Raw genomic sequence first — 22,806 nt, 5'->3', positions numbered from 1 at the left:
GAGAAGACTTGAGATTTAGTTACTGCTTTTAGTAATCTTTTCTCCCTGCCCTTACGCAACTTATTAACGTAGCAGAACTTCCTTCTGGACTTTGCTTGACATTTGTTTGAAGTTCTCATCATGGTTCTGACAGGTTGTAAGGCTTTCGTGCCTGTGAAATTTATCAGCTTTTGGGTTGCCAGGTTGACGTCAATTCTTCATTTTTACAGGCCATCACAATAATGGAAGTCCCGGTGGTAAAGATTAAAGAAGGGCAGCCGGGCACAGAAGCGCGTGAGAAATTGATAAAATCTATAGTCAATATGGTACGTCTCAGGGCCTGGAATCTTTGCATGCTTGGGAGCACCGGGGGGGATTTGCGGCATGGTGTGTTACGGGGAGGAGAGGGATTCGGTATGGCACTGTGCTGTTTAATATCAAAGTCACTCACATGGTGGTCTGGACTAAGTTCTAACAGCGTTTTCTGTGTTTGTCCAACAGGTGGTCTTTAATCCATTTAATTAAATATTAATTCACTCTGTTATATAATCTACCCTTTGATTAACACTTTTTAAAATTGAGTTTATTTTTTGATGTATTTGTTTTTGCATTCAGGTAAGAGTAATCATTTTTGAAAGTGAATCTCAAATAACCAGTTTAATGAAAGTTTCCGGACTAACAGATCTCTCTTCTGTTCCCTTCAAAAAACCTAAGGGCTTGATCACACCGGACGTAATTCTTTCATATAAGTTTGCATGCAGTGTTGAGCAAGTTACTTCAGAAAAGTAACTGATTACTAATTACATTATTATTTTTAATTATTTAATTATTATTTAAGCATATGCAGTTTCTTGGTGTCTGTCTGTCTATCTATCTATCTGTCTATCTGTCTGTCTGTCTGTCTATCTATCTATCTGTCTGTCACTGTCTGTCTAACTAACTGTCTAGTTGTCTGTCTAGCGGTCTAGCCTATCTATTTAGCTAGCTGTCTGTCTGTCTTTCTGTCTAGCTATCTTTCTGTCTGGCCATTAATCTGTCTGTCTAGCTATGTCTATTTGTCTGTCTGTCTAGCGGTCTATCTATTTGTCTAGCTTGCTGTCTAACTTGCTGTCTGGCTATCTGTCTGTCTGTCTTTCTGTCTAGCTATCTGTCTGTCTATCTGGCTATCTATCTATCTGTCTGTCTGTCTAGCTGTCTGTGTAGCGGCCTAGCTTGCTGTCTAGCTGTCTATCTATTTGTGTAGCTTGCTGTCTATCTATCTGTCTATCTATTTGTCTGTCTATCTGTCTGTCTATTTGTATGTTTAGCTATCTGTAATACTATCTGTCTATCTATCTGTCTAGCTCGCTGTTTGTCTGTCTATCTTTCTAGCTTGCCATCTTTCTTGCCATCTGTATAGCGGTCTGTCTGTCTGTCTATCTGTTGCTTCATATATGTTTGCATGCAGTGTTGAGCAAGTTACTTCAGAAAAGTAATTGATTACTAATTACATTATTGTTGTTTTTAAATTGCTTTTCTAAGCCCTTCATCTGCAAAATAACTTGGATAACATCTCAATAAGTAGTTTAATTACTTGACTAAATATTAAGACCCAATCCCAATTCTATTTTTGTACTCCTACCCCTTGGCCCTTGAAACAGTGTGTGAAGGGGAAGGGCTTCAAAATTTGAAGTGCACAACCAACAGTATCTGAGGTATTACCTAAAATAAGTACAAGGGTGAAAGCAAGAGATTGAAGCAGTGTACTGACGCTGTGACATGTTAACTGATAGATTCAAAAGACTTAAAGATAGAGACAGAGGATCACGATGTCTGTCGGCCATCGGCGTTGAATGATGGCTTCGTCTATTGACCCAATTCTAATATGAAGTAAATTAAAATATAAACTAAATGCAAGTTATCATTTTAAATATACAAATTGTATGAAAAAAAAAATCTTTTTGTTGTCATCTATGTATCGTGACTAAATGTATATGCCGTTTTAGGTGACTACTGGAATAATGGCAACATAAATATATCGTGTAAAAAACAAAATCTAAATTCAATTCAGTAAAGACATCATGTGCAACACAAGTCCTGCATTTTGTCCCATAATATCGCATCTAGCTGTCCTGTGTGAACTGCCCTTGACACTTGTGTTTGTATCCACTAAATCTACATTTGACAAACGACTGCTGTCTCTCTTCAGCATGTCATTTGTCAGAGCACCTTAACATCTCTGAGATCTCTTCTGAAGGAGAGATCTCTGTGCATCAGTGGAGATGCTGATCTCAGTCCATCTAATACGTTTATTGATATTGTTTTCTCAACATCATGAAATCAACAATGAATTTCTCTCTTAATCCCGTTAGGATTTAAACACCCCCTGTATCAAGACTGACAATGTCTGTGATTTCGGTGATGGTGAGAACTGCGAGTTCGAGACGGTGTTTGTGTTGAAAGACTTCCAGGCTCCTGAATACAGCTTCCTGTACAAGAATGACAGCCGTATCCTGGGGCCTCCTGCCGTGATGCACTGCGCCAACAAGGGAGAGGTAAGACCTGAAATAAAACACAGAATCACAGCCATCTCCTGGGGTTTTTTCTCTCCTTGAGGCGGTGAAATGGTTTGATACTACTATAGCACCTGCTTGCCGTCACGGGTTGAGTAAAAGCCTGTTGAAATAAAGTTGTTCTTCCAACTGAAACGGATTCGTAAGCAGCTTTGATTGCTCCTGTAAAGCCTGAAAAATGTAGCTGGCTTATCTGAGTGTGCGCAGGAGCGTCTGGTTGACTCCCTCAGATATTCCAGTGCAAAATAAACACTTGGCTGGGCAGCGATCAGTACCGAACTGAAAGATTAAGTCGAACGAACACTAGAATATAGATACGACTTCAGCACTCCAGTGAGGAATGAGGGCTTGTTTTATTGTTAAATCTCGTGGTACACAGCTTAGCTGCCACAGTGCACACTCCATAGTCTTGCCATCTGACCTGTCACAAACAGATTTGTGTGTGTGTGTATACACTAACATGCAGAAGTTTAGATCCTTTTTGTTGTTTTTAATTAATGTTCAGCAATATTGGTGATTATTGTGATTAGTTATGTATTTAGTCATTTATTTGTTTGTTTATTAGTTTATTATTCAATACATTTAAGCATGTGCAGTTTCTTGGTGTATGTCTGTCTGTGTGTCTGTCTGGGTGTCTGTCTGTCTAGCTATCTGTCTCTGTCTAGCTATCTGTCTATCGGTTTGTCTGTCTAGCTGTCTATCTATTTGTCTAGCTTGCTGTCTTTCTGTCTAGCTTGCTGTCTGTCTGTCTAGCTATCTGTCTTTGTCTGTCTAGCGGTCTAGCTTGTTGTCTATCTATTTAGCTAGCTGTCTGTCTGTCTTGCTGTCTAGCTATCTGTCTGTCTGGCTATTAATTTGTCTGTCTAGCTATCTGTCTATTTGTCTTTCTGTCTAGCGGTCTAGCTTGCTGTCTAGAGGTCTATCTACTTGTCTAGCCTGCTGTCTGTCTATCTGGCTATCTGTCTGTCTGTCTCTCTGTCTAGCTATCTGTCTGTCTATCTGGCTATCTATCTGTCTGTCTAGCTATCTGTCTATTTGTCTGTCTAGCTTGCTGTCTTAGCTGTCTATCTATTTGTGTAGCTTGCTGTCTGTCTATATATTTGTCTGTCTTGCTATCTGTCTATTTATATAATTAGCTATCTGTCTATCTATCTGTCTAGCTCGCTGTTTGTCTGTCTATCTTTCTAGCTAGCTATCTTTCTTACCATCTGTATAGCGGCCTGTCTGTCTGTCTATCTGTCTAGCTTGTTGTCTGTCTGTCTCCTTCTCTGAATTAATTTATTTAAAATTGTTAAATGTATATACAGTATTTAAGGCAAGTAAATTAGTAACTGTAATGAAATTATCTAAACTTTGTAACTAATTCCACCCAACACTGTATGTGTATAGTGATCATTAGAAGGTTGTAAAAAAAGTAGGTGCTTTAGATCTGAGCTGCTTTATTTAAATATTCAGCAACAAAATGTTTATTATTTAAAACAAATTATTTATTGTCATAAGTTATGTATTTATTTGTTTGTTTATTTCTTTGTCTGTTTTTGTGCGCACCATTTATTTGTTCACTGCTCACCATTTACCTAGTCCAAAATCCTTGATGAATAAAAGTAATAATTTTGTTTATTCTTCTACCCAAATTGAAAAAAAACAAATACTTTTGTTTATCAAGGCTGCAAATATAATTAAAAATAACACTTTTTTTTTTTTTTTTTTTTTTTTTGCTGCACGGTACTGGAAAAAATGGACATTGCCATGTTTTTGCTTTTCAAGCGACTTTTTTTGTTTTTGTGCGATCTGAATATAATTTTGCCAGATGACTTGAATGACTCAATTTGGAAAGAATTTATCATTTAAAGTGCACCTATGATAAAATTATATTTTGGAAGCTGTTTGGACAGAACTCTGTGTAAGTGTGTCCACAGTCATACTGGAGTGATATAGGCACAATGAGTCTCTCTTTAAATTTCCTGACGTTAAAATAAATAAAATGGAAATGTAAAAGTTTGTAGACAAACTTTATCGTGGCTTGAGAGCCTCGTTTGAAGTAAATTCAAAATGTAATAGTTGAAGAGAATTGAAACAATTGGCATAGATAGATAACTACATGTATGTTAGCCTGTTTCTTGTATGGATTGGCATGTTTCTTGCTAAGCTGTTGTTAAGGTGTTCTGAGGGGTTGCTCGGCGGTTGCTAAGGTCTTGGTAGGGTTTCCAGGTAGTTGTTAAGGTGTTGCTTGGTGGTTGCTCCAGTATTCTGAGTGGTTGCTAGGTCCACCACTGAGCGGTTGTTAAGGCATTAATAGGCGGTTGCTAGACTGTTCTGCAAGGCTGTTAAAGCCTGAATTATTCTTGACATGTTTGTTTGAGTGCGCACACCGAATGTGACGTCATCACTGTGTTTGTGGATGTTCGCTTTGGTTGTGCACGACATGATTTCGGCCAGCGGAGCCATGATTTATTTTTTTTAGACTCAATCAAACAGTGCGCAATGCGCCACTTTTGATTTGAGTTGAATATGAAACGCTTTGAAGAGGTTTTGTCTGCAACAGTATGCCTTTAGACACCTTTATGATAATGTGATCATAGAGATAACCAGATGATCAATAATTCCTGGCTAGAAATTGCAACAGCCATGGGAAAGGAGGAAAGTTTTTGTTAAAATGTTTGAATAAACCTGAAGGATAAATTTGTTAAAGCCAAAAGAGGACATGGCAAAAGTGGAGACCCGAGTACATCATTAAGAAAAATGCGTTTTCCACGGTTAGAATTTTAAAACAATTTAATATTTACAAAACAATAACTATAATTAAAGAACAAATTATTTTTTCGATAACTGGAAAGGAATTTTTGAACCTATCTGTTTACAATATACTAATAACATGTTTTTCTAGGCTTTATTGGTGATAATGGTCAGGAATGTTGCACCATTATTGCCTTTTTTGCATTATAAGTTTAGGACAGAAACTTTGTTATTGCTAGGGTGTTCTAGGTGGTTTCTAAGGTGTTGCTAGTGGTTGCTAAGGTGTTCTGAGTGTTTGCTAAGGGGTTAGGGTGCTCTAGGTGGTCGCTAAGGTGTTAAGTAGTTGCTAGGCAGTTGCTAAGGTATTCTGAGTGGTTGCTAGGTGGTTCTTGTTGCGGTTCGCTTTCACACTGCAAAGTTTCTAAACAGACCAAAAGAGCTAAAACAAGTCACGTGTGAGTAAACTATTCTTACATTGGTCAGAGTTTCACGGTGAGATGGGTGCACAAATTATTTGAGTACCGGGAGGGAGACGCGCGATTTCCAGGAGATTATCACTCGTTTGCTTGCATCCGGGAGTCTCTGTACATTTGCAGGACTTGGGATGTCTGGAATGATCTCCCGCCCTACTGCCTATTACCGAGCGCGATTGGAGCGCAACCCTAAGGGATTGCTAGGGTGTTCTAGGTGGTTGCTAAGGCATTGTTAAGCCGTTGCTAGGATGTTGTAAGTGGTTACTAAGGTGTTGCTAGGTATTTGCTAAGGTATTCTGAGTGGTTGCTAAGGTGTTGCTAGGCAGTTGCTAAGGTATTGCTAGGTGGTTGCTAGGGTGTTTTAAGTAATTGCTAATGTGTTGCTAGTGTTCTAGGTGGTTGCTAAGGCATTGCTAGGAAGTTTCTAAGATGTCCTAAGTGGTTGCTAGGCGATTGCAAGGGTGTTCTCTGTGGTTAGTAAGGTGTTGCTAGGCAGTTGCTAAGGCGTTGCTAGGCGGTTGCCAGGCTGTTCTAGGTGATTGCTAAGTTCTTGCTAGGTGGTTGCTAGGGTGTTCTAAGTGGTTACTAAGGTATTGCTATACGGTTGCTAGGGTGTTCTAGGTGGTTGCTAAGGCATTAAGCCATTGCTAAGGTGTACTGAGTGGTTGCTAGGTGGTTGCTAAGATGTTTTCAGTGGTTGCTGTGGTGTTGCTAGGCATTTGCAAACGTGAACACAGCTGCTGCTCTTTTGCATCCAGGTTAATCATGAACAACTCAGTGGGCATGCGCTAGTTGCACTATCGCGGCCTGATTATGTTTCAATCAAGGTTTATATGCATCAAATACATAACATCTGTGCCAAACATTTCAACTGAGGGTCATATTAACAATAATACAACCGTATAGCCGAATAAAATGTATGCATTGGCATGTTACAGCCCTAATGAGCATGATTATGAGAAACTCCGTATAGATACATATTGCAATGATTTCGGGTACTTAGCGATGCAAGCACACATATATGCACAATCCTTAAATGCTCTGCTGATTTGCATTCTATAATACCTGTTTTATAACTTTAAACTATCAACAACCACCACTGAGCGATATTCTAGCAATCGTTCCCGCTCCGTGGTGGATTTTGGCATAGTCCATTTCACGTGAGATGGCGGGGGTAAATGGAAGAAACCAAATCGTGGGGGGAATATTTTCTACATAAATAATTTATGATTTCTTATGTGGCCCAGTACTAATTGTTCCACAGACCAGTACCGGTCTGCGGCCCGGTGGTTGAGGACCACTGCTGTAAGTGGTTGCCAGAGTGTGGCTAGTAAGTGTATTGGCAAATTTGTAGTCTCAGTTAAAGGGCCATGAAACCCCCTCGTTTCAGCAGGGTGTTTTCACACACACACACACACACACACACACACACACACACACACACACACACCATAGGGGAGAAAGTGACTGTGTTTGCATGGACATCTGTAGTCGAATTATTTGCCAAATTATTAAATGGTGGACTTTTACTGCAGTTTGGCTCTTTCATTCAGGGAATTCATTCATGCCCCTCGCGACAAACAAGATATTTGATTCGAGGAACTGCTCTAAGCATGTATTTTTCATGCAATGTTTGATACCGCACGGCGAATGAGAGAAAAAAAACCTCCGCATTTCCCGGAAACTTAGATGCACACGGCAGGTAGTGTCAGAAAGCCGCGTGTGTTATTCCAGTCACAAAATGTGGCGAAAATCCTACAAGAGGTTAAAGTTTGTTTGTGGTGCTAACATGTTTAGACTTGGTGTAATAGTTAGTTCGATACGAACAAACTGAATAAACAAAGAGCACTGGTCGCTCACTTACCAAATCTGTAGAGACAGGACAATCACCAGCAACTAGAGCTGCGTCTTTATTAAGAGAAGACTAGAAGTGAATCCGGATCTCAGCATTTGCAGATGAGAACCGCTCTTAGGTAAACAATGTTCCTCCTTAGTCACGTAAGTTATTGTTGTCGAGCGTTGCGTACACTGTAATCCACACGTGACTCCAGCTGCGCTCTCACAGAGAGAAAATGAAAACAAAAATGAACTGCAGCAAGCTATAAAAGCAACACTTCACGCTTGTTTTGCCAATACAGCATGGTGTCTCTGTCGTCTAAACACTGTGACAGTAATAAATATTGATGAAGTTGCACAATAGAGCGCGTTGATTGGTTTGAACCAAGCCTTACTCATGCATTAATGCAGCATACTCTGAGATGTAATAAGGCACTCCAAGGCACAGACGTCTAGTCTGCACGCTGGAACACATGCTAAGATCTCATTGCTGTGACGCAGCAGCTTCAAAAATTTGTTTCAAACCAGAAGTACGAATTTGCTCAAAATAACGCAAAAACAACCAATTTTCACTTTTTAGTGAGATACATGTCCTAATAGTGTTTTTAGCAGTGTGGGACACGTATACGACTGTCAAAAGCTCAAAATATGTTTTGGTGTTTCTTGACCCTTTAAATAAGCCCAACTGTATGTTTGTATGACAGTCTGGCGCAAAGTTATGAGGCCAGAAAGATTGGACTAATGTTAAGCAGTGTTTCCTCTAGGATTTTTTTCTGTGGCGGCAGGTCTTTTACACAAATCTACCAACAACCTATGCCGTTATTTCAATGACAAATGGAGAAATGTGGCGAGCGGAGTATTACACGTCGGATCGCATTTAAAGTGTTAAACAAATAACGCACAGCCCTATTACGGTAACAGAAATGTTTGAGCTGTTATAAATCACTTACCTTTTAATGCATTTTGGTGCGATTTTATAACCTGCTTTTAATAACAACCATAACAACAATGAATGAAGGTTTTGAATTGATAAGAAGCTGTAATGTAGCCATGGCAGGATGAATTTTGGTGTGGCGCCCAGCCATGGAACTATAAAACTAGATTGGTGACCCCTGGTCTAGGAGGAGATGCATATAGAAATTTGTCTCAGAATAATTTATGTAGTATAACAGTATGTTGGCCTTTTCGAGCCACCTTAATAATATTGAGAGTGTTTTGATCTGAAACTTTAGACACATTCTGGAGTCAAAGAAATATCTTAAATCTTGAAAATGGGATAAATGGGTGCCTTTTAATGCGTATTTGGGATCCTTTCATTGGGTAGAAAATCTGCATAAATCAAACAGATAGGGTTTTAGATTTTTCTGGAACTAGTCTAACTGTACTCCGGTACAGAAGTTGAACGATCATGCTATTTAATAACCCTGTGTAGTAGGGCTGAAAGATTAATCGAAAAAAGATCACAATCTTGATTCGACCCTATACGTGATCTTATTTCAGCTTTTTCTACGATTCAGCCAATTATATTTTCAAGGTCAGGAGAGAAGCAAGGCAGTCACACGAGTCTTCACAGCAACATGGACACCTGCAAATGGCGTTAAAAGTGCCACATACTGTATATATAAGGTATAGTTTACCCAGAAATGTCACTTCTGTCTACATGTAATGATGTATTCGTGGCCGCGAAATCACACGTGAGCTGATCGCGAGCTGTTTGACTACTGAAATGGCACGTGTGCACGCATGACGCCTGCTTTAATGAACACAATGTGCATATGCTGTGAATAACCGGTAATAAAGTTGTAAATAACGTTCAGTTTGTTGCACAGAGCGATTGTTTGAGGGCCGTGCGGGAGGTTTGATTTGCATGTGTGTTTTTTCTCAGTGAGAGCAGCCAGAGCCGCACTCGGAAGTGAAAGTGAAACCTGTGCACACATCATTTAAATGATCATATCGCATTTTAGAGTTATAATTACGACAAGCATTTGATATTAGAGTTATGATTACGACTAGCATTTGATATGTTTTTTTCTTTCATAGCGAACACAAAGTGTTGTGCATGTAAATAAATGTTTACTGTGTCAGTATAACAACCCTAGCCTATATATAATGGAAATGTAATTCAAGAAAGAATCTGATAATGACAAATGTCTCATTTTGCCAGTTAAAACAAATGGTCTAATAAGGCTTTCAATAACAGATGACAAGCACATGTCTTAAACATAATAATTCAACTTTATAATTATGAATAGTTATATTCTGATGTCATCATTTTACTGTGAATTAACAAACAGGACATATTGAAAGTCTGTCCATAAGCATTTTAAACAACAGTAGACCTACATAAAGACCTAATATTATCATTGCTGTTTTACCACATGTTTGAGAATTAACAATAATAATAGGCTACCAATATTAACCTTTATTTTACATTTACACAATTGTAAGAAAATCGTGATCTTGATTTTAAGCAAAAAAAAAAATATCGTGATTCACTTTTTTGCCAAAATCGTGCAACCCTACTGTGTAGTTTTCATTTTATAATAAAATAAATGCAATTCATATTTGTTAAAAGTACAATGGTTATATATTTTTGTACACAAATGATTTAAATGCACTTGAAATCTTACAGTCAAGCCTTAAAACAAAGCCACCCAGCAATTGAAAAATGTTCACTCTTAGTTTTAAACGTAACAATGTGGTTTTAGATCAACCATAATCCCCACTCCAATTTCCTCAGATGAATAAACTAAGGGTGCTATCACACCTAGACTTTTGTTTCGGAACCTGTCTCGTTTACCCAGTTAGCGCGATTCGTTTGGCATATGTGAAACCACCAATTGCGCTCTGATCCATGCCAAAACAATCACTCCGAGATCGCTTGAAAGCGGTGGTTTCGGCTCGATTGAAACAAACTCTGGAGCGGTTCAGTTGTAGTGAGAAAGCAATAAGATCCAAGCCCGGGAGGAGAAAGGGGAGAAAGTTCATCAGATGCTGGATTCAAACCGAGTTCATGCTTGAACGTGTCAAAACATGTTGACATGCCTTTTACGAGCAGCGCCACTGAGACTATTAAGGGTACTGCAATATTTTACACCTATAAAACACACTATTTCTTTTTTTAATTCACTCAGTGCGATGTTCAGACCCAACTGTGTTAACCGCATCAGCTAAACTCTTCCACTCTATTTTTTCTTTTGTTTTTAATTCCGAAGAACAAACTTGCAAATAACACCGATTTTCTCCGGTCTACCTCAGAAAGCAGCACCTCCAATTCACATTCTGTTCAAAGTTTCTCTTTTTGCTTGCTTTTGCCATTGCTTTTTCATTGGGTTTTGCCATAGTAGAGTCATTAGCATATTCGTACGGGGGAGGAGGCAGGGAGGGGTTTTGTGCTCGTGCATGTTGCGCTCAGTTGCACGTTCATTCGGATGTACAAAAGAATATGTGTGGGATTCGGCGTATATAGTGTTTCATACATCTGAATTTTTTTCTGTGTACGCACATTTACAGCTTTGTGCGTACGCAATGTTTTAGTATGATTTCCACGCAAGTCTTTGTACATGAGGCCCCTGATGTTCAAGTCACTTGTGTACTGTTTTTGGATACCCATACCCTTTGCCCTTAAAACAGAGTGTGAAGGGGAAGGGCTTCAAAATTTACCCTTAAGAAATGGGACAACACTACAGCACCCGCACACGGCATCATATGTCATCGCGATCTCTTGCTTCAAATAAGATCAGTTAATGGCGACTGCTGTAGTTATTCCAGTTGTGTTATTTTTGGTATGTATCTTTAGGAAATCACTGAAGGCATATGTTATCAAACGATATAATGTGTCAATGAGATCGTAACTGTACTGTGCATTTACGCAGTGGCCATATTCATCTATGCAAAGGCACAAAAGCTACATTAACATTATAGCAGACACTGTGTGCTCATTCCCAGCCATTAGACTATTCTGACAGGGTATTTGAATGTCATTGAGTGACAGAATGTTGTGGGATGGCAATATGGAGTTATTAGGAATTAGAGATAGAGAATAGAGAGTTTTTATTTATTTATTTTTTTTAAGCAAGACTGTAAAATACAAACACGGTTATGAGTGTATTATAACGCATGTTTGTTTGTTGTGAAAATTCGTAATAGTGACAAAAAATACTAATTTGTTCATCTCCTTTCTTCCGGGTGCAGCCATGCTGCTGTTGTAGCTAGTGTATTCTGGAAAATTTTCTTACCCTTTGGTTTCAAGTGTGGTCCTGAAAAATCCCTGTTCGAAGGGATATCTAACCCTTCCCTTTAGCCCTATGCCTTCCAGCTAAAGAAGCTCCACATGAAGGGGATTGGGCCTTAATGTTCTCAACTGCTGAAAACATCCTAACTGCTCAGAAGAGTCTGATAATCTCTCTGAATATGCTGATCAGTTATTGTTCTTGAAGAAAAATAGGATAGTGGGTACACATGATTTTTGTATCAAAAATAGACTATGACTAAGCATAAAATGCTTCTGTTTACATAAATATATGTTGACCAAGTAGTAAATGTAAAAGTAGAAAGCAATAAATTGCTAGTTTGACTTTTATTTTATTTATTTATTTTTTCTCAAATGTAATTTCTTTTTACTACAGTTTGCTTTTAAAATAAACCAGGGAATAAAATGTTGACATAAAATATGCTGGCCATGTTGTAATAAGTGTCTTAAGTTTGCAGAAAACTCGCAATAAATTTCTAATTTGACAAATTTAAATGAGATGTAATTAAATTCTAATTTGTACAAAGTTAAGATGCTGCTGTGACTGATTTCGAGATGTGACCTTTTCGAGTGCCGTTTTTAATGGATTACGAAGTGTTTTTGCGACACACAACTTAGAAAGGTGTATGTTAAAGCCGTTATAATCTGTCAGATGTGGTTCAAGTGCGAGAGAAAAACGTTCTCCTAGTTCACGTGTCTGCCGTCAGAAATACTGTGTGCGTGCGTGTGTTTTCCCGGCCTGTCAACTGTTAGGCCCCGTTTACAATGGTGCGTTTTAGTTTTAAAACGGCGTTTTAGAATGAAAACGATCTACGTCCACACTAGCGTTTTACTCAGCGTTTCTGAACTGCTCTCCGTCCACACCAAAACACTGAAAACGCACATCACGTGACCACACGCACACACTCTCGGGCAAGCGCTGCAGCATTTCTACCCAGATGAGAGCTCTGCTAGTCGGACTGTTCATCAAGCATCTCTCGCTGGATCTAATCTCACTATATTTGCTAAAAATGATATATAATTAATCTTGTTGTCTATATCTAACAACATATTTCATGACTTTGGTCTTTTAAGTCGATTACTTGTTCACAGGTAACGTGTTTTGGCTGAGCGCAAAGATAAGTTAATAATTAATGGAACCACGTACATTCTGTATATTGACTTTATTTCCTATAATGTATAAACTTATTGTGCGCTATACTTTCGTAATGGCTATTATTGTTTATTAAAACTGACATTCAGCAAAGCAGAAGATGTGTTTTGTATTTTCAATGAAAATGAAAGGAGGCAGTGATGTTATATAGGCTCTGTTTTATTATAAACATGCATACAGTGAAGATGCAGCACGACGCCTCAGCATTTCTGCTGTCTGTTAAGTTGTTAATATCAATATGAAAATAGTTCCTTAAATCATGTTTTCATTTCATTGTTGAGAAAGTGAAACAACGTAGCCAGGATGATGTGAATAAAGTTATAAAGTGCACTGTTCCCTTTGAAGATTTACCGGACATGCCCTCGAGGGTCTGTTTTCCTTATCAAACTTGCGAAGTCTGAACTTACAGGGAGAGGATACGAGACTGAACTGTGTGTGTAGGGTACTTAATATTGAGGAAAAGCCCCAATCAGAGAGGCGAATGTCGGCAGCTCCACCTTCGTTTTCAGATGTCTCCGTTTTCCTCCATCCACACTGACATGGAGCAGGAGCGCTTTAGAATGAAAACGGCCTCTCCAGCGTTTTCGAAATGCTCCGTTTTCGGCGCTCGAAAACTCTGGCGTAGTGTGGACGGATGGTGTAACCGTAGCAAAACTTATTCGTTTTAAAACGAAAACGCATTAGTGTAAACGGGGCCTTAGCTCAGCGGCTCTTCAACACACATGCACGCAATACTTCACTGCATTATAGAGCAAACCAGATTACTGGCATGATTTACAAATATGACCTTCAAAAGTCTGTCACTGATACTCTGCTGGCTGATTTGCTGTTCATTTTAATCGCGAGTCGTTTATGTTTCATTTAGTTTGTAGGATTTACCACAGTTTGTGTTTTTCTGTCATTTCAAAATGACACTGGGGGTTTATTTTCACTTTGTCACAGATATTAAATCAGTGTGTTAGTGGGACAGTACAGACTACGTGTGTGTGTCAAACATTTGGTTGAATTACATTTGTCTGGGCTGGTTATATATTTGAAAGAAAGAGAAATGTTGACTTTCGCGGTGATGAGGCTTCATTTAAACGCCACAAGATGCTGTCTGACAACGAGGGGAAAATGCCTCACAGTAGTTGTTTACCATCTCATTAGATCGCATTTTTTAAAATGATCAGTCCAGGAGATGGTGCTGATGGACAACAGGATTTGTTCAAAGATGATAAAAGTAAATAAAATAGATTCAAACTATCATTTAAACGCGGTCCAAATGTTACTGTTTACATACATCAGCTGCCGACCGGAAGTTCTTAGCATTCTCTTTGTGCATACATGCAAAGCATAATAGGTAATTTTGCATTTGAAGAAAAAGGTCTATACGCAATACAGTTGAAATATTTGTCTTCCTGAATTATTAGCCTTCTGTATATCGTTTCCTTAGTTTAGTTTTAACGGAAATAAGAATTTTTAATCCATTTCTAAACATAATATTTTTAAAAACTCATATCTAAGAACTGATTTCTTTTATTTTTGCCATGATGACAGTATTCTCAAGGGGGCTAATAATTTTGACTTCAACTGTACGTCTAAATCTTTGTTTGCGAATGTCATGCTCTGCATTTCGGAATACTTTGAATTTTTTTTTTGTTTTATTATTTCCAAACTGTATTTTTCAGCTTATTTTTCAGTGTGCATACTTTGAATAACACTCCTTATTTGATGCATATTAACAATATATGCTTTATTCTCCTTGTTCTGTTCTGTAGCCTCTGCCGTTCTCCTCCAGGCCACTCTACTCGATGACCATGCTCAACTTGTCTCTCTGCTTCACTGGTTTTCGTAAAAAAGATGAAGTGGTGAGTTCTGTACATTTGCTCATTTGATTCATAACCACTAATAGAGTCACTATTAGGGTTTTTGATCCACTTAACGAGTTTATTTCTGTGCAGGTTGCTTTGGTTAATCTTGTCCATCACATGGGCGGCACCATCAGAAAAGACTTTGACAGTGCTAAAGTCACGCACCTCATCGCCCGCTCAACACATGGTGAAAAGTACAGGGTCTGTATCTATCTCATTCACACATACATGCCATTGTTCAGCTCCACTGAATACTGCGTGTAGTGGATCATTGGGGAATCAAAAGATTTTCAATCCTTTGAAATCCTTTGTTTGGTTCTGACTAACTCTGTTATAATAGCATGATCTATGATTGCTGCGATGGATCAAATAATAGTATAACTTGTGTAACGATGAGTCAGTACTTGGCTGTATGGTCTATAGGAGAATGTGAGGGATGCATAAAAATGTGCAAAATGAAGATTGTAAATGTGGATGCATTTGAAATGTTCTTAGAACAGGTCAAATATCAGATCAAAATACTTTTTTTTTTTTTTTTTGTGTTATGCATGTATATAAATGCAAATATTATATGCAGAGTATAGATATTACCTTTACTACTGTAAAATAAATAAAATTTTTAGAATAGAAAATGCAATAATGTTTCTGAACCAAAACATTTTTAAAATAAACAACAACATATGAAGGATTAGATATTGAAAACAGATATGTTCAATTGTTATATAATGTAAGAAGAAAATTGCTGTGAAGGCCTCTACCCAGGGGCGTCGCTAGACCCCATTTACTAATAAAACAATCATTCATTAATCATAATCGAATTAGAATGTTCAAATAATAGAGATTTTTGTTTTAAATCACGCGGCCTTAGTTTTCTCCAAGGATATTGCAACATATAGGAAAAACAAAATCAATCAATCAGTTTTCTTAGTTCACTTTATTTAGATTGTTTATATATCGATATTGTGAATTATTTTAGCCACAATTACTATGATGTAAATATCTGAATCAAGTATTTGTAAAGATAAAAAAATAGATACACTGCTGGTGAGTTTTTCAAACACCTTAGAAACTTACTATATTTCACATATAAAATGATTATATTGAACAAAGCCTGTGTAGAGTAAGTACAGATGTTTACTCAAGCTTTAGTTTTGAAATATAAACCCAAATGAAAAATTCTTAAATTTGACATCATGAAATCTGCAGACACCCTTTAGTATGACAGTAAAACAAAGGCAGAATATTGCAACTTTTGAACCAAATCCAAGTCAAAGAGTGATAACTCGGGTGTTAACGGTGTTCTACCTTGGTTTTGCTTGGGCTTTTGGAAGTTATTGTTAAGACAAGACTTTATTTTCTTAAAAAAAAAAAAAAATGATGATATTTACTCAAGATACTTATCCACATGATAAAGGAGGTCTTTATTTTCCCAAAAACATCCTTAATTAATTTTTTGTCAAAAATGAAGTTATAGTCTTTTGCCTTTGCACGGCAGTACAGAGGTGCGCTCAAATAGTGCTTTAATTTTGCTATCTATCTGTCTGTCTGTCTGCCTATTCATCTAAAAATAGTGCACTATTTGCATGCATATCTGTTAACCGCTTGGATACTAAAACAATATATCGTGCACCCTAATTTTTTAAAATTCAAGACACTCGATAACTGTCTTACTGTTCAGTGATGGCTATTTTTCCTCAAACCCCAGGTGTGCTCTCCGTAACAGGGGTCTGCTGTCGGCTGTTGACGGGTCTGTGTTATTTAGAAAGGGTTTGATTAAAACAGTTCTCATGTATCTCTCCTCACAGCACGCTGAATTGGGCTGAATCATTCATCAGTCTCATGCATAATGCAACGAGCAGGTTTTGGTGTGGGGATCTCTTTCCTCCTGATGGTATTCACTTCTTCTTTCTCTGTTTTTCTTTTCAGTTGGCAGTGTGTATGGGCACACCCATCCTCACCCCTGACTGGATACGCAAGGCATGGGAGCACAGAGATGACATGTAAGATTGTGGGATCTATCATACACCCGATGTAATAAGCTGCAAGACGTGTTTGATGCGATTTGTTGCTCTTTTCAGACCAGTGCAACCCGAATTTTCACGTTTTGCACCACATTGTTTAAATATTTTGTTGACTCATTGGTGTGTTGGTCTAAAAAGGAGGTGTGTTAAGGCGCATTGTTGACACATTGCTATTTTGAGGAACTGAAATGGATCGCGCCATTGACCAACTAAAACCAAACCAAAAATGTGTGTTTGGATATAACTCAATTGGATATTTTTGACCAAACTTCATTATTATTGTTCATTTGTTAGTTTGCGGGGATATTAGAACTGAATTTCGAAATAGTTTTGAAACAAATCTTTGTTAAACTAAATTAAATAAGTAGGCTTATGGATGTTCTCAGTGGAGTGCATACAACACCGTTTCCTTATCAATTAAAGTAGAGGAGCAATGTAAGGAGAAAGTAAAAAGGCCGATTGGAGGAGACTCATTCTTTATCCTCGCGCTGCAGATGGTCCGTTTGTTTTTCCACTTACAAAGTGCCATGTAAATAGCAAATGCACCATAGTGGGACACAACTGACTCTTAAAGGGAATGTGAGATGAGACTCTGGTTTAATGCACATTTTGCTCAAAACACACCCATAACTCATAAAGAAAATAAGCTCAACACTGTAACACCATGTGCCAGGGTGCAGAGCGTATAATTCCATCCTTAAATTAGCAAAAGTGGATTTCCTTAATGCTTTCGCACCATGCGCTTTAGACTTTGCGCTTGGATCATTAAAATAGAGCCCCGTATGTGTGTTAGATGTCAATCCTCCACAGTGTGCGAGTCTAGAGGAGTAAAAAAGTGAATGATGAGGCCAAGAAGTGCTTCCACTTGTGCACCAACCACGCACTCTCCCAGCTTCCATATTAAAAGTGCTTTCCACTGTTCTCAGGTTTTGACATTTTACACACATGTATTAAACAATGAACCTGACCTTTCACATTAATGACCTGTCACTCTGGGCTGGGTGTTGACTAAAAAAAAATTTTTTTCTTTCTTCATAGCATGCCCACTGTGTCCATGAGACTTAATACAGACAGACTTAAAGTCAATATGAAATCAAAATTGACCTTGTACTGTCTGCATACATGTTTGTGGCCTTATTTTACGCGGGTTTATGTCAGTACACGTCATTCAGTAGGAGGAAAACCTTGTCTTTCATCAGAATGTAATTTGTTTTCTGAAATGACTTTTTTCTTTTGGATGTCATCTTGGTTGCACAGGCATGTAGTTAGTGTAAGTAATCAAAAGCCATATATCTATTTAGTAATGGTTTTTATGCAAGAGAATTTAAACGAGCGGTCACAGTAAACTTGTATGAGGCCACTAAGACTTAAAAGTAAAATCCTGTTTTATTACAATCATTTTAATTAAATGACCTAAATCCACTAAAATCTAAAATTAAACTTCACTAAATGTATTTTTTATATTTGTTTTATTATAATAATAATAATAATAATAATATTAACAATAATAATAATTATTATTTTAATTGTTTTTAGTAGTCTTTATGGTAACACTTTTTAAAAACTACACACTATAAACCATTTATTAAGGATTAGCATCTAGTGAATTCATTATTTGTTAAGCATTATCAACTACATTACAGCATTAACTCTACATTAATAAACGTTAGGAAGCAGTTTATAACTGCAGCTACAAATACTCTATTCTTGACTTATAAATGCGTTTATAATGTGCTGAATAATTGTACTTTCATACTTTAATCATTTATTTTTCATCACTAAATTAAGAATTTTATTATTTACAAACCAGTTATTCAAGCATAGTTGGTGGTTAAGATCATTCAGAATAAGTTAGTAAATGATTAAAAAACTATTCCAGCTAACATATAATTCTTATTAATATTCTTATTATTCAGGCGTTTACTAAAAGCTAATTTGCATATTCAGAAATGCTTTAATAACTCAACTTTATCAAGTTTTGTGACAATCTAAAGTGAGGACTATCTATGCTTTATAAATCCCTTTATAAATGACAATTAAAGGCTCAGTTAGTCTAAACAGAAATAAAAATAAACAAACAACCTTATTCATTTCTATTTGTTTGAAGATACACAAATGAAGCTTTATCAAATGAAAAAGAAATCTTTGCAAACTTAAAATTACTGTGCAGTTTAAACATTGGATCCTATTATATTGTTATTATTATATTGTTGTTGTTTTATCCAATTTTATGTCTCCTGTTATTCGGCAATGTTTAAACTTTACAGTAATTTTACTTTTTAGATAAGATTGAAAATATTATTGTTCATTTAATACCAAGCCTTTAATTATGATTTACAAGGGATTTATGAAGCACAGATAGTCCTCACTTTAGATTAGGTCACAAAACTGCATGAAGTTGAGTTAATAAAGCATTTATCAACATACATCGTAACCATTACTGTATGTCTGAATAATGAGATGTATAAATGTTAATTTTAATAGTTTATTAATCATTTACTAATTCATTTTAAATAATCATAAAAACCTCCATCTACTCTTAAATAAAAATGATTTGTAAATAATGCAGTACATTTTGCATTTGTAGCTGCAGTTATAAACTGCTTACTAACATTTTTTTATGTAGAGTTAATGCTTAACAAATAATGAATTCACTAGATGCTAATGCTTAATAAATGTGTGTAGTTATTATAAAGTTTTACCCTATTTATTATTATTATTGTTATTAAATTAGTTGGTTTATTAATAACAAGTACTAGATGTACAAACAAGCTTTATAATACTGGGTTTGACAATAAAGAGCTAATGTTAGTTAACAAGTCAAAAAGAAATGCCGCACATTCTGTGTATCAATTGATAACCAAACAGTTCATCAAATATATCGGACACTTTTGTGAATTTTTTTCTTCCCATATCGCACAAGCAAAACACCTTATGTCTTAAATGTTCAAACTTGTGTGCGAGAAACCCATAAATGGCATAATTATGCTAAACCACTAAGAAAAAAAAAATCTTTAACTTTTGACTTGCATGTCCAGGTTCTTTCTGATATGAAATGTACACTATTATCCGGTCCTCATCTTATTAAGCTCATAAATTCATCAGTTTTTTTGGAATGTGCAAATATTGACTTTATTGTAACAGTATGTGTTTTAATGTAGCTTAAAATAGTGAAAATATCTTCAGTGAAGGAACAACCCTTAACTAGATTAATTGTCCTGCTTGCAATGTCCATAGACATTTAAATGATTGTGAGCAAAAGTGTAATGTGCTCAACAGTACATGTCACTTATTTTGCTCATTGAGTTGGCAAACAGCTAACTAGAGGATGATATCTAATGTAAAAGTCTTAAAATCAATGGCATTGGCAGAGCCAGCAAAGAGAGAAAGTGATAACACATGAGCCCAAACAAGAATCAATATACAGCAAGGCAGAGTTACACTTGATAACGCACGGTACTTTACCAGTTCGGTGAATGTCCACAATGTCCAAATTAGATTTCTGCATTTGCCAGTTTTGTCAGCTTGTAGTCAACAAATTCACATGTATTGTGCTGTCCACAGGAAAGATGACCACAGCAAAGTATACATTAAACTTTAATGCTATAGTATTTTTTTCTGTATACCATTTTTTGTAGTATTGTAACATTGTTATAACACTAACATGCAACATAATTTGCTTTTATATTTAATTGTGACTTCTAAAAGTCTCAACATTCTATTGCTTATTTTTTAAAGCTTTTTAACAAATATTTTCTTTCTCTTTTTTTTGGCTATAGTAATTTCCACGCAGGCAACGAGCTGTTTCGCACAGAGTTTAAAGTTCCTCCATTCCAGGACTGTGTCTTAAGCTTCCTGGGCTTCTCTGAGGAAGAAAAAAACAACATGGAGGAGAGGACGCAGAAACATGGTACTGAACTCTAATGCATCAGTGTCCTTTCTGAAACGGCATATGAAACATTTGACAAAATGTCACACAATCTCTGCTCAAATAATTCTCGATTAACCAAAAGCTTTTACTCGGATGCATCTGACCGCGGGATATACTTCTGTATTTTATTGCCAGCCCCTTCTCTGTAAAAGCAAATGAACCCTGACTCCTGCCGGAGGGGGTTTTCTAAAGCACGTCCTGCTTGTTTTGTCCAGGTGGACGCTTCCAGGCGGTTGGCGATGAAAGGTGCACCCACTTGGTTGTTGAGGAGAACTCCATTAAAGAACTGCCCTTTACTCCCTCAAAAAGACTCTATGTAGTGAAGCAGGAGGTATGAACTTGACTTAAAGTGTGCTGCCGAGTCCTCAATAATAGTGGATAAAAATACACTTATTTTACACTGCTTCCTGTCTGTTATCTGCTGTGTTGTAAGAAGTGGGAAGTCGTTTTTGGCACTCATCAGGGGTGTTTATAGTTCACTTGCAATCATAAATGCATGTGTAGTTATTTAAAGATGATAATGAAAATTTTAACTGTAATCAGTGCAATTTGGCTTTGTGTAATTCTTAATGAATTGTTCTTTCTGCAGTGGTTTTGGGGCAGTATACAAATGGATGCCCGAGCAGGTGAATCGATGTACTCTTATGAAAAGGTGAGCAAACTTGGAAAATGACAGTTCTGAAATTACCTGCATTTGTTTGTTTTTTGCTTGTATAGCATATAACACTTTCCCCAGTGCACTATGAGCTCTGAAGTGATTTGATTTTGTTGAAATCAGTACTCAGTTTTGTTTCACATGCTTATTAAAATGTAATTATTAGTGGTGCTTATAGAACTTAGAATATCCTAGGATGAAAGAATGGAGTAGGCCCATGGACGCAAGCTCAAGAAATAGCATAGTCTTATACTTGAGAGCCAGGAGAATGGATGGAGCACCTGGAATTTACTAGTAGAGGTGGGTTGTAGGGGGTTTGCGGGGCAGTCACTCTGGAGAGCCCTCTTACTGCTGGGAATTGATGGAATGGCCAGGAAACGGCTGGTAAGAAAGCAACATCTTGCTAGATTTGGCTACAAAGGGAGGTTCGGTTGAAAAGCCTGTTAAAAGACAAACAGTATCATAGAGTTGGGTGGTGGTTAGCAGGAGTAGATACAGGATGCTGGATCTGATTTCAAGCCCTCCCAAGATGTCATGGGCTTAAATCGGCAAGGAAAACACCAAGGAAAGGGGGGTGCCCATCTGATGACCGGCTGTTACCACCAACCCTTTTATAAAGTATATCTCTAACTAGTGCTGAAGGAAGAAAGGATGGGGGAATTATGCCACTGGCCCACAGTTGGTGCAGGGCAGAGTACCTGTAAAGGTGGGCCATTTGCGATGGTCCCATCGTATTTTGCATATTAATTAAATGATTATATTTGTTCTCCACAATTTATTGGCATTACCCATCACTTAGAGAGGTATGGGTAAATAAAGAAAAGTTTCACATAGCTTCTCCTATCACAGTAAATGCAGTTTTTTTTTTCTTTTGATATTGCGTCAGTTCATAAGACAATGACTATTTTAAACTCAATGGATAAAAATGCTGCATTGTTCACACGTCTTTTATGCGATATTACATTTTTATGCATAAATTTAATTCTCATCTTTGGATAGAAACATAGCTAGTTACTTTAAAAGTTTAACTTCTATATCATTTTCAAATAGGAGAATATTTGCAATAGTTCACTGTCTCTTTGAACTAGGAAATATTGATGTGGAGATATTAAAAGAAGAAGCATGCATATACAAGAGAACAAGAGGACAAATGCTGTGGAATAAACCATGCAAATATCTTGAGCTTGTGTTAACTGCACATTTTATTTCAGTCATTAATTCAAAATGCCCATTATCTCTTAAGGTTGATAAAACTGGAAGTGCTAAAACATGTTTGTGTTCCTGTTTGCTAATAATGTGTGATTAAAATTGGAACTGAATTTTAAAACGGCTTTCCATTATTTATTAACAAAGAACTGTTGAATT

The 22,806-nt window shown here is 37.0% G+C and overlaps 1 protein-coding gene across 25 annotated transcripts in view; it reads left to right on the top strand.

Annotated features, from left to right (window-relative positions):
* Positions 1 to 22,806, top strand: part of ect2 (epithelial cell transforming 2) — a 71,772-nt gene that overhangs the window by 9,131 nt on the left and 39,835 nt on the right. For 13 of the 25 annotated variants that reach the window (XM_073915793.1, XM_073915786.1, XM_073915776.1 and 10 more), the window contains 7 exon segments: positions 2,331 to 2,513; positions 14,742 to 14,831; positions 14,925 to 15,035; positions 16,761 to 16,834; positions 20,635 to 20,765; positions 21,002 to 21,117; positions 21,376 to 21,438. In XM_073915793.1, the coding sequence (XP_073771894.1) occupies positions 2,331 to 2,513; positions 14,742 to 14,831; positions 14,925 to 15,035; positions 16,761 to 16,834; positions 20,635 to 20,765; positions 21,002 to 21,117; positions 21,376 to 21,438 (768 nt within the window). 25 annotated transcript variants of the gene reach the window in all.

This window comes from Danio rerio, chromosome 11 (assembly GCF_049306965.1).
Source record: "Danio rerio strain Tuebingen ecotype United States chromosome 11, GRCz12tu, whole genome shotgun sequence".
In the NCBI taxonomy this organism is placed as follows: Eukaryota; Metazoa; Chordata; class Actinopteri; order Cypriniformes; family Danionidae; genus Danio; species Danio rerio.
Note: the sequence above shows the minus strand (reverse complement) of the source record. Positions and strands in the feature narration are given on the sequence as shown.